Source organism: Convolutriloba macropyga, chromosome 5, assembly GCF_964194025.1.
Source record: "Convolutriloba macropyga chromosome 5, txConMacr16.3, whole genome shotgun sequence".
Classification (NCBI taxonomy): Eukaryota; Metazoa; Xenacoelomorpha; order Acoela; family Convolutidae; genus Convolutriloba; species Convolutriloba macropyga.
In genome coordinates this window covers 31,000,315-31,013,515 of record NC_134472.1, presented here as the reverse complement: position 1 = coordinate 31,013,515, position 13,201 = coordinate 31,000,315, and the positions used below count along the sequence as shown (strand labels likewise).

Sequence of the window (13,201 nt, the reverse complement as noted above, 5' to 3'; positions counted from 1 at the left end):
TAAGATTTCTTTCAAGTTGTTTTTATTTGCTCTTTAAGTTCTTCAAGTTTTTATAGCATTTGGGGATGCCTATAGTCCAATTTAGTTGTTTCTGATGCGTTTTGGTGATTTTGATTTCAGTTTTGAGTCGTTTTAATAAAGATAATAGTAATTGTTATGAAGATTACCGCGAATTTTTGTGATTTTATTTTTGAGTTTTTGCTGAAATCTTCTGATTCTGCTTTTCGCTACTTTTTAGTATTCTAGCTTTTGATAGGAACTTTTCTAGAGGTTTTAGTGGAATATAGTTAGAGCACTTTTCAATAACAGATATTACTAACTTTTCTTAATCTCTTTACTTTTTTTTAATCAATTTTATTGGAGTGATTTTTGAAGCGGGAAATGGAACGCGTAAAAAATTTGGAGTGATTTTGGCGCTGAAAAAATCTGAAGAATCGAGTGAAAAGGGAGTGGTTTTTGTTCATTCAGCTGTTTTTGAGAGAGCGAGAAACTGATGTCTGAAAATATTTTCTCTAAGCGAGCGACTTTTTTTTCACGTGCGGCTTTTAAATGCAGTTTTTTTCCAACTTTTGATGGTTATAAAGTTTGATTATGATATTGTATTAGTGTTAGGCTCTTTTTGATTGGAATTGAAGTTTTTAAGTAATTAATTTGAGTTTTCTGCTAATTTGGAGGATTTTGATCAGGTTTGCTGATTTTTTAGACAAAATTTAATGGTTTTGTGCCTGTTTTTTTGTTTTAATGCTTTAAGTGGGAATCGAATAGAAGCTTGTTACATAAGATATTTTTGGTAACCAATTGACTAAAGTTCTCTTGGTATCAATTATTTTTTTCTTGGGAAATTTGGTAGAAAAATTGAGAAGTTTTAAACCATTTTTCTTATTTTTTGGAGTTTTGCTCGTTTTTTAAATCCGAGAAGTTTCCTAGCCTGTTATGACTTGCCCATTGTTTTGCGAACGTTTCATTGCTCTAAGTGCGGAGGAATTTTACTCGGTTTTATGCTTCTTTGTACTATTAAAAAAACTCATTAAGTTTTTCTAGGTTTTTTTTTCAATTTGTGTTCGATTGCCGTTTCTGTTCCTCCTTATTTTTTATGGCATTTGTGGAGGTTCAGGGTTCACAATAGTTGTTCTATTTATTAAGTCATAAGTATGGGCAATTTTATTCTTCGAGTCGTTTCCGGAATTCTTCCGGCTATGTTTTTTTTAAGATCTGTTCACACATTTTCATGATTTTTGAAGTCAAATTGGAGTAGTGATTTTGGTCACGCCGAAACAGGAAATGGAGCGAAAAAGCTAGTGGTTTTGCGGCGCGAATTTTTTCGCTCTAAATTTAAAGTAGAGTGAGAAAACGGTGTTTGAACAAAAATTCGGTTTCTCGGTAGCGGTTTTTTTTCACATGCGGCAATTTCACTCTGATTTTTACTGTTTTTTCGATTTTTTGGATCGGATTTTTTCTAAATGGTTTTTCCAATCCATTCACAGCTCATTGTAGGCCTAGTTTTTTGTTTGAAATTAATTTTTGTTTGAAATAAATTTCTCGCTAGTGGTTTTTTGGTTCACGTGCAGCATTTTGACATTGATTTTCTGTTTTTTTCTTGTATATGATTTTTTTAAATGATTTTCTCAATTCACTCATAGCCATTCTAGGTTATTCAACGGCGGCTATTTTCCGGCACACTGCTGGGTATGTTTCTTAGAAATGGTTTTCCCAATTCACTTATAGTACGTTCTAGATCTAGTTTTTTGTTTCGTCAATGAAAATTCTTTGAACTTTACGTCAGAACTTGTCCTGCTATGTTTTTTGTATTTCGTCGTCATGATTTTTGTTACGACCATATGACGTCACAGCCACTTTTTGTTCATTTGTTCATGCAATTTCAACTGAATTGCATGTGTGACGTCATTTTTCGCTCTTAGTGGAGCGAGTTATTTTGTTCATGCGCATGATTAAATTTTTGGTCACACTTGACTTACCTCACTCTCAAAAATGACTTCCTCTCTTTGAAATTGACTTTTATTTACTTTAATTCAAAGAGATAATGTCAAATGGGTGTGTGTCACTCTAAATGAAGAATATTTGAGAGCAGCTAAGCAGCTAATAGAGGCAACAATAATTTATACAGATTTTAAATCACAATATAACAGATCAGCCTTCAATGAAAAGAGGAATTTTTTTGGTCTGTCTTTTTTACTGTTTTTTTTTAGACTGCCGATCTACGAATCTATTGCGGATATTTTCTGGCAATCTGCCAGCTATGTTTAGAGAATTGATTTGTTCACCCGATTTTTGGAATGAATTCGATTTTTTTTAGTCAACATGTTATCATTGTTCCTACCCCACTTAGTGGGGGATCAATATGCTCAACTGGTTTTTTGTTTAATAGCTGCAAAGTGATGGCTGAGGCTATTATTGGCCTTCTCTTGGTTTTCTACTATTCAAAGTATTTGTATGCTGTCTTTTTTTAGATCTGTTCACACATTTTTCATATTTGAAATGAAATTGGAGTCATGTTTTTGGTCACGCCGAAACAGTAATTAGAGCGAAAAGAAACAAGTGGTTTTTTGGTTTGAATTTTTTTCGCTCTAATTTCAAAGTAGAGTGAGAAAATAGTGTTTGAACAAAAAATCGTTCTCTCACTAGCGTTTTTGACATTAGTGGCTTTTCGGAAGCAATTTTTACGGATTTTTTTTTTCAATTTTATGATCCGATTTTGAATTGCTCTCGAACAAAGTTCGTAGCAATTATTGTAAACGTGTTGGTCTTTTTTATACAGTTTTTTTGCTTGACCATTTTGCGTATTTCTTCTAGAACATTCTTTGACTTATCAAGTGACTTTCACGCTTTCGTTCTTCATTTTTGAGTGATCTCTACTGCTCTCACTCCGATGTAAAGCTTGTTGCTAAAATAAAATTATCGCAGCAGAGGAACATGAAGGGCCTGATAGCTGAGTGGGTAGTGCTTCTGGTGAGTGAGCGTGAGGCCCATGCTTCGAATTCCGGTGTGGTCAACTATTGTTGTACCCATAAAGAAAAACTTATATAGGCTATAGCCCCTGAATTAAATTGCATCGCCTGTCGTTCTTGAGCACTTCTTTCAACATTAGTCGGTTTATGTTTTCTAAAAGGTTTTCCCAATCTATCTATAGTCCGTTCTAGGTCTATTTTTTTGTTTAGTTGATAAAATTTCTTTTAATTGTGTCAGGACTTGTCCTGCTATGTTTTTTAATAGCCGCCCTCATCTTCTCAGCCGGCTATTATAGCGCTCCTATTTTTTTTTGAAAAAAATGTTTCGCTTTACCTCATTTTGCAGCTTTTTCAACATTTTGCGTGAAATCTTTTTGACTTCTCTAGGCTAGTTTCTCGCTTCTCTCATACTGCTAAAAGTGATTTTGAACATCAGTTGCTCAGCAAAACAATTCAAAATGAACAGAGTCAGTATAAAAAAATTGAAGTCAGAAATAGAAACGGGATAAACCCATAAAGCCCAATTTTGAGATGCCCGCTATTTGAACGTCGTTCCTATAAGTATTAGTTACTTCTCTCTAATGCTTATTGGTATTGATAGCAGCCCCTGTAGCCTCTCTTTAAGAAACAGAATCATGTTCAACTACGAAATGCCATCAAAATAAATCGTAAAAACTTAAAAAATGTTTTTGTACAAAAATCTTTTTTTTTCATGTCTTTTCTTTCAATCCCAATCATGCTTATTGGAATCAACGGCGGCTATTTTCCGGCAATCTGCCGGGTATGTTTTTTATTTCATCAAGATTTTTTGTTACGTCCATTTGACGTCACAATCTGCTTTTTGTTCATTCGTTCATGCAATTTTAACTGAATTGCATGTGTTACGTCATTTTGCACTCTTATTGGAGCGAGTTTTTCTGTTCATACGCGTGATCAAGTTTTTGGTCGCAAGTGAATTACCTCGCTTAAAACGAGAGGCGATAAAGCCCGGTCATTAAGTCATTGAGAATTAGGTTATCAGTTTTCATTAGGTTTGCTATTTGATATCGGTATTTGGGGGAGTAAGTTTAGTTTTAGAATCTAACTGAAGCTGCACGCCAAATTAGAACACTTCTTCACTGAAAAAAAAGAACAAAAATTGTCAATTTGTCTCTTTTTTTCTTTTGCCGTTTCAATCCAGATGTGCATCAAGCGCGTCAACGGCGGCTATTTTTCGGCAATCTGCAGGCTATGTTTTGATTTTTGTTCTGTAACAAATATGGACAAAAACAGATTTATTTGTATTGTTTTATTTTGTCGCTTTTTATTGTTCATATCTTGTCTCATCCGTTTTCTAATGCTGTCTTTGTCTCACTCATTTTTAATTGCTCTTGAACGAAGTTCATAGCAATTATTGTAAACGTGTTGGTCTTTTTTAATGCAAATTCTTCGCTTGACATTTTGCGCTTTTCTTCTAGACAATTCTTTGACTTCTCAAGTAAGTGACTTTTCACGCTTTCGCTCTTCATTTTTGAGTGATCTCTATTGCTCTCACTCCGAAGTAAAACTTGTTGCTATAAGTTCGATTGCAGCACAGAAATAAACTGGGTCTGGTAGCAGAGTGGTTAGTGCATTTGGTTAAGGGTCGGGAGGCCGATGGATCGAATCCCGGTGGGGACAAATTTTTTTCTACCTCCTCGTTCGAGAGCAATTCTTCCGACATTTGTCGGTTTATGTTTTCCGTTTTACATTTCGTTCAGACAGCAAAGCTGAGAAAGTCTAATTTTCTGATTGACTTCCTCTTACTGACGGCATTTGTGCGCGTGACATCATTTCTCACTCTCTTTGGCCAACGTATATAGGCATACTTTGATCATTCGTGACTTACCTCACTCAATAAATTGACTTTTGCACTTTAAAAGTAAGTTTAATTTGAATTAGTTTGAGGTCAAAGAAACTAATAAGTGTAATGAAGGTCCCTAATAATATGGCTTCGTTTTCACATAGCTTTTTAGACTTATATCTGTATGTTTCTATATATTATACTGCACGCAAGTCTATTTCGCAGCTAATCCGCCAATCTGCGGCTATGATTTTGTAGCTTCAATTGCTGAATACAAAACGATAAATTTTCTGATTTTGAATCTTGCCTTCATTTGCTGATGTCTGTTTGCTGTGCTGTTATTCTTGTCCATTTTTTAAAAACTGCAGTTGAGAAAGTCAGTTACTGTTTACTATGACGTGGTTACTGATTTTAGACTTTGGTTTCGTTTTTAATGAGGTTACGCGTTCCTTAACTTTCACAGAGCTGATTTTCAAAAAAATTTTGATATTTTTGAGATCCGTTTTCGTCATCTTCGTCTTCGTGCTCGTTTTATTTGGTACTTAATTGCTCTCGAATGGGAAGCAATTATTGTAAACGTGTGTCTTTCTTATGGAAATTTTTGCGCTTTTATTCTAGACCAATCTTTGACTTCTGAAGTGACTTTTCATGCACTTTTTATTGATGTGACTTCAATTGCTCTCACTCCGAAATAAGGTTTGTTGTTCAAACAGAACCGATTTTAGAAACTCGATGACAAGTCCCCGGTAGCCGAGTGGTGAGTACCTCCGTGACGGGATCCGGGACGGAATCGGACTCAGGAGGTCGGGGTTGGAACTCGACCGTAGTATGTTGTTTTTGCATCCATAAGGAAAAATTTATCTAAGCTACGGCCCGTCAATTAAATTGCCTCGGATGGCTGTCATTGGAGAGCATTTGTTCTGACGTTAGTCGTTTTATGTATAATAGCCGCGTCCTCAATTCCAGGCGTTTATTATAGCCCTCCTAATTTTTTTACAATTCAGAATTTGAATTGTATTGGGGCGCTGTTTTTTTTAAGATGTGTTCACACATTTTTCAATGACCTTGATCTTTCAAAACGGGATAAACAGGTAAAGCCCAGCGGGCATTAAGTTTCGTTAGGCCCAAAGTGGGCTTCAGTAGTCCTTAGAGTACTTAGATTGGTGCAGCCGCTGGGATAGCCTTAATTTAAGGTTAAAAGGTCATTTTTAGGAGTTTTTGGGCTTAAAATGGTATATTTTTCACGTTTTTTGAAAACTTTTTGAGTTTTTTTACTTGATTAGTCTTAGGTTGAAGTTTTTGAAAGTTGATGAAGGCCTTTTGTGAGACAAAATTACTTGTTATTACCATTTTATGAGCTATATGTTTTGGTACTACAAATGCATACACGCAAAATGATACTAATTTTTGAATTTTTTTCAAGTTTTTAAAATTTGACTTTTTGAGTTTTGAGTTTTCCGGCTGCTGGGGCCAGGGAATCTTCTTTGAGGTTTGTAATAGAGTACTGCATAGTTGCTAGAAATAATGGATTGGTTTTCCACATTTTAGTGTCTCGAATTTTAGCATTTTTTTGATAAGTTTTGCAATTTTAAAGTTTTCTAAAGTTTTTGTCAATTTTTGATATTTGTCCATTCTGAAGTGCCAGAAAACCTATTCCACGGTGTAATAAAAATTACTGCATGGTTATTAGTTTCAATAGATTTGTTTTCAACAATTTAACTTTTCGATTTTCAGAAATTTTTTGATAAAATTCGCAATTTTTTTCAAGGTTTTTCAAAATATTTTTTGCCTCAGTAGCCAGGTATCCTCATCCAGGATTTGATAGTACGTTTTTAAATAATTTCTAGGGGGCAATGGAATGGTTTTCAACATTTTAATGGAACGAATTTCTATTTTTTGAAATTTTTATAAATTATTGTCTATCGATCTTTGAGCCCATGAATTTTTAGGGCTTGGAATTGGGTTACTGTATAGCCTCTCGAGACACAGAAATTATTCCGAAGATATAATTTTACGATTTTCATCAACAATTCATTTAAATTTGCAATTGATTTCATTTTTTTAATGTTTCGGTCATTTTCGAGTTTCAAGGGCCAATGAATTTTTTTCAGGTCATGCAGATATAATACTGGTCCGATTTCAAAAACTAAATTTGGTCGTGCACATATATTTAAAATAAGTATATTTAAAGGGATCAAATTTTTCCTAAGCGTTAAAAGCTTCAAGACTTTTAGCAATAAGTATTTTTTTGGTTAATTTGCTTGATTTAGTTTCTCAATTTTTTGATGATTTTGTTTGTGTTTTGGCTTGCATTGTTTAGTTGATCTGCTGTTCAGGTAAAGTACTTCTAAGTTTTTCATTTTGCTCTTTGAATTGTATTTGAGGACTTGTCCTGCTATGTTTTTTTTACTTCGTCTAACGGATTTTTGTTCCGTCTTACCTTGACTTCTTGGATTTAACTTTTTCAATGACTTACCTCACTCAAAAAATTGACTTCTGAACTCACTTATGGAACTTTAAATTTTATGAACCATTACTTGTTAAAGGTCAATAGTGTGCATCTAAGTAGTGCCAAACATATTTGCCCTGATTCTTGATTATTAGAGTCTTGAGTTTTTGATTTCGAATATTAATTTTGGGATTTTCTCCGTTTGTGCCCCCAGTACGTTATGCGCCCCCCAGTTACAGAGCACGTGCCATTACATAGTAAGTCCTTATGAAATATTTCACGTGCATCTTAGGGTTGCTAATAATATGCGCCCACTAAGCTGAGGGGGCACAAACGGAAAAGATCCTAATTTTGAAAAGCACTTAGGGCTTTCTCCTTATAGAGCTTATGTGTCTCATAAAAATGACTGTCCAAAGCTAACCCAAAAAGTCTAGTAGTCTATTAAAGGACTGGTGGTTGGTCTGTCTATCTAATTACTTTAGTTGTTTCAATTCATGGAAGGCCCCAAGTGTCTATCGCGGCTATTTTCCGGAAATTTGCCGGCTATGTTTAAAAGTTTGAATTTGTTCAATGTAATTTGAATTTTTTGGTTGACTTCATCATAATTTATTAAAGGCAATCGAATTTTCTTTTTACCTAATTTTTTTGCCTTGATTTTGGTCTCATTTACCTCATGTTTTGTTTACGTGACGTGGCTGTAAAATTGGTTGAAGTTGGGTTATTACTTCTTTTTTGTATTTTAATTGGGGGCCTGTGCTTGAATCTTTTTCTAAACAGTTGTCTTCCTTGATTTTAGTTGACCATCAAAACTTTTCCGCCAAATTATTACACTCTGCTGCTAAATTTGTTTTCTTGATGTCGCATGCTGTGTGGGTGTTCGGGCAATCGGTTGATAAGTTTTCGGGTGCATTTAGTCTTGTGAGTTTGCAAAATATGATTAATTTTTAGAGGGGCAAGGACCTGTATTTGAGGTTTAGTTCGAAAATTGGATAGAAATTTTTTTAGAATCTATTTTTTGTTCTTTGATAAATCTCTTGACCGGACTTTTTCGTATCTTTGCTTGATTAGGTGGGTATTTGAGCTACAAATGTCTGGTGTCGGAACTTCGTGCGCACGCATATTACTGACCCTCCTTTTAAAATCTTTTTAATAGCCGCCCCCATCTTCTCAGCCGGTTATTATAGCGCTCCTAATTTTTTACAATTTAAAGAATTTGAATTGTATTGGGGCGCTGTCTTTTTTTTAAGATCTGTTAACACATTTCATGATTTTTGAACCAAATTGGAATAGTGATTTTGGTCACGCCAAAACAGGAAGTGGAGCGAAAAAGCGAGTGATTTTGCGGCGTGAAATTTTTTTGCTCTAAATTTAAAGTAGAGTGAGAAAACGGTGTTTGAACAAAAATTCGCTTTCTCGCTAGTGGTTTTTTGTTCACATGCGGCAATTTCGCTTTGATTTTTTCTGTTTTTTCGATTTTTTGGATCGGATTTTTTTCTAATTGGTTTTTCCAATCCATTCATAGTGCTTTCTATGTCTAGTTTTTGTTTATTCAATGAATTATTCAATGATGTCTAGTTTTTGTTTATTCAAGGACTTGTCCGGCTATGTTTTTTTACTTCGTCGAACAAAAAATATTTCGCTTTACCTCATTTCGCCGCTTTTTCAACATTTTGCGTAAAATCTTTGACTTCTCGAGGGTAGTTTCTCCCTTCTCTCATTCTGCTAAAACTGATTTTGAACATTACTCGGCAAAGCAATTCAAAATGAATAGAGTCAGTATAAAAAAATTGAAGTCAGAAATGGAAACGGGATAAACCCATAAAGCTCAATTTTAGATGCCCGCTATTTGAACGTCGTTCCTATAAGTCTTAGTTACCATCTCTAATGCTTATTGGTATTGATAGTAGCCCCTGTAGCCTCTTTCTTATTAACAGAAGCATGTTCAACTACGAAATGCCATCAAAATAAATCGGACTTGAAAAATCATTTTTTACCAAAATCTTTTTTCAATATCTTCTATTCTTTCAATCCCAATCGTGCTTATGGAATCAACGGCGGCTATTTTCCGGCAATCTGCGAAACAGTAAACTGAGCGTACCTATATTTTGACGCTCTTAATTTTAAAGTTCAAAGAATTTAAATTGTATTGAGGCTCGCTCTGTTTTTTTTTGCTACTGGGAAAAGAGTTTCTTGATCTGTTTTTATTCGATCGAGTGGTTGTGAAACAGGGTTCAAAAGTCAATGACGCACGTGAAAACAAGTGCTTCTGTCAATCTAGATAACAAAAGTCGAGAAGAGTAAAGAGAAGAGACAGTGATCTTGGTTGCATTGTTTTGATAGTTGTTATGAACAAGGTAAAATTTTTCTCTGCTCGCAAAAGATTCCATTCTACAAGTTTTCACTACAAAAAGTTTGGCGATTCCAATTTTTTTCCATATGAATCGTATAATTGAATGCATTTGTTCTGTTCGAGAAACGAGCAGTGGAAGGCTTAAATTAAGTTACACTTCGAGTCGAGTCAGCGTCTAAAACTTACGTTATATGGATCTTTTTACATATGCTGATTTTTGAAGTCTGAACGGTAGTTTTGTTCACGTCGAAACAGGAGGTGGAGCGAGAGAATTTGTGGCGGGAATCTTTACTTGTAGTGAGGAAACGGACGTTTTTTTACAATTCAAAGAATTTGAATTGTTTTGGGGCGCTGTCTTTTAAGATCTATTCACATATTTGCATGATTTTTGAAGTCAAATTGGAGTGGTGATGTTGGTAGATGAAAATTTTTCGCTCTAATTTTAAAGTTGAGTGAGAAAACAGTGTTTGAACAAAAATAGCTTTCTCTTTAGTGGTTTTTTTTTTGTTTCACATACGGCAATTTCACTTCGGTTTTTTTCCAATTTTTCTGATCAGATTTTTTTTCTAAATGACTGTTCCAATCCATCCTTAGTTCATTTTAGGCCTAGTTTTTTGTTAGAATCAAATTTACATTTCTCGCTAGTGGTTTTTTGTTCTCACTAGCGGCATTTTGACATTGATTTTCTGTTTTTTTTTTGTATTTTTCTCTGATTAATAGCCGCCCTCATCTTCTGAGCCGGCTATTATAGCGCTCTTAGTTTTTTTACAATTCAAGAATAGCTGATTTTGATCATAAATGACTTGTGGCATTGCCTAAATGAATTTTAAAAATGGCAGTTTACGTTCCTCATAATGCTTTCATGGCTGATAAGGGACACCAGCTCAATGAAGGCTGGAAAAATTAAGGCTCCGAGATTAACACTGAATTTTAAACAGAAATGTATCTGAGAAAACAACTTTAAAAAATTTTTATGGCTTGCGTCATCAATTCAATTCGATACTTGTTGAAATCTATAATCTACAACACTTAGCTCTATTTCGCTGCTGTTTCGACGGTCGGCTGCTTATGCTCAATAATTTTCTCCATTATAGATTATCTCGATGGTTTCAAGCGATGCTTCGCTTGAAAGTAATTCGCTGAACAATTGACAAAGTAATTCACATGCCCAATTGAAAGTATTCACTGACAGATTGTGTATATTGAGAAAACTTTTTTATGATCACAGGTGAACAAAAAGTTGAGGCAAAAACTTCAGACAGTGATAGAAGAACAAGAGAAGATGCAGGCAGCAGGAATGGTACCAAATTCCGGTTTCAATCAATTCGCACCGTCCAACACATCTGCATCTATAATGAGCAACTAAACGTCGTCTTTCTGTAACAGATGACTGTACGTGAGACAACAACGAAATCTCAGCCTTATAGATGTGTGTCGACTTGCAGCTATTTTAATCATGTCTAAATGCGGAGATTGACGTCATGAGCCGAAGTTCGACATTGAAAAAAGAACTTGCTGGCCAATGTTGGTGACCCACTCAAGAGATGCACGATTTACTGCTCTAACAATGACTTTATGTAGACATAACCAGATTTTGGGGTGCCATTTTATCGTAACTGTGATTAAAAAGTATTGAATATGCTTTAATTTTGCACAAAAATGTCAAATTGATATTTGCGATTCACATGCCCAATTGTGCTCGGTTTGAAACCGCAAAGTTTTCCTCTATTATGTATGATAAATTCAAGCTTCAGTTATTTTCCTATCTGCTTATTGAGTTCTGAATATTCGAAACCATCAATTTTGATTTTTTTTGCCGTGGATCAATATTTATCTAATTATGTGCTATAAAGTTGAATCACATTTAGAGATAACCCTGTAGAAATAAGTACTCCTCATTCCTAACTCATATATCTTGCTAAATGTCTATTCCAAAATTTCTCAAATCTATACTTAAGGCACTTTCCATGTGCCCTCTTAGTGTTGTGTATTTATAATTGAGTTTAAAGTTGTATATCAAACGAATGAGAAAGTTGCAATTGAAAATCGACTTAATTTATTATATCATGTTACTGTTGCCAGAAGAATGCTTAATGCAAATAGTAGAATTTCAATTCATAAATTGAATTTTATCATGAAAATGTTTGTTGACGGGCTTATGGATTTGAACCGCTTTCTGGGCGAACTGCAAATCTCTCCAAGACGTAAAAATGACTGCCATTATTAGGCTTTTTCAAATAAACACTGAATGAAATATCAATGATCCTTAAACGTGTGAACGTTAGGTTTGTGAACGTTCATAACGTCTGGTTACTTCAAGGTTTTTAACTCATTAAATTTGCTGCAAACTTTTCTCGGCAGTTGCAACTGCCAATTGCAACTAATTGACAAGCCATGAATATTTTCTTGCCGGAATTTTGAACAATACGGCTTTTACTATTTTTTGCGTGGCACAATTTTCCAACATAGTCCATGTAGTGATGTACAAGTATGCAATTGGAGGAAAAAGGAGTGGAGACGTGCAACCATATAGATTGAACAAAAGAACGTTTAGTTGAGTTTTAATCATCCTAGCGGTGAGTGGTTTTTGTAAAATTGACAAAAAATGATTTGATGACAAAATATTACGAACTGAGGACTAATACCAAAAAAGAACATGGTACTAGGGAACGAATTATGTAAGCTGAAGACAAGCAGTAACAGCTAATGTCAATCGCGTATGTCATTGCTCTTACATCTTAAGTATCTGGTTCAGTTTTAACTAATTGCAGAGATCCTAACGCTACCAGCGGAGAAAAGCCACAACTGGTCACTGTTTTCAGGGCTGTTAAGAAATCGTACAGTTGTTACGGTTGTCTACGAATTGGGGTAACATACCACGCTATGATTGCTTTCCGCTCCCATTTAAAAACATAATTTTAAATCACGGGAGAGAATTGACAAATGCGAGTACATAAAACACAAAGTGGCTATTTGCCACGTACTGGGTCAAGAAAAGGTGAAACCCGAATTGCCATAACGGCCGTGATTTCTATTAAAGGCATATCCGATCCTTTTCCAGAAGAAAGATGGCTACGTTTTCTGAAAGCTTGAGTTTGAAATCACTTAAAATACTTTGATCGCAATGCAAATAATAGTTGCTGCATTTCATAATATCTTTACCGAGGAAGTTAACCCAAATTGATGTGTGCGTTAATGTTCAGAATAATAAAAAACGCACTTGGTGGTGGTGTGGAAGAGACAGTGAAATTTTGATACGTATTCGATCAGCCCCGTAGAGTCAGCCTCCATTGTCGGGGACGGAGTTAAGAACAACTCTTAAAAAAAATCTGAAACTAAAAACGAGTACGCGACGAGCTGAAAGCCTTGAAAAGTTTCACTAAACCTCCAAAAATAAGGCTACTACAAATACTCCACGAGCAATTCAAATTTTACGCCCAGCATCACCGATGTGCGGGAGTTCTGTGGGGGGCTCGTTTAAGCTCGAGTTCAACTTTTTGAGAAATTAACTTAATTATAGTGCAGAATCTAATGACTCATAACCTCAATGCATTAACTTAGACTTACAATCCATAGCAACTCTTCATTACCCTTATTTTGCGAATAAACAGTCA

At 34.9% G+C, this 13,201-nt stretch overlaps 1 protein-coding gene across 1 annotated transcript in view; it reads left to right on the top strand.

Moving 5' to 3' along the window:
- Positions 1-11,728, top strand: part of LOC142339328 (syndetin-like) — a 299,712-nt gene extending 287,984 nt beyond the window's left edge. Inside the window, exon 10 of the mRNA XM_075389300.1 lies at positions 10,816-11,728. Coding sequence (XP_075245415.1) covers positions 10,816-10,953 — 138 coding nt within the window. The 3' untranslated portion in view covers positions 10,954-11,728. The remainder of the gene's footprint in view (positions 1-10,815) is intronic.
- The last annotated feature ends 1,473 nt before the right edge of the window (positions 11,729-13,201 follow it).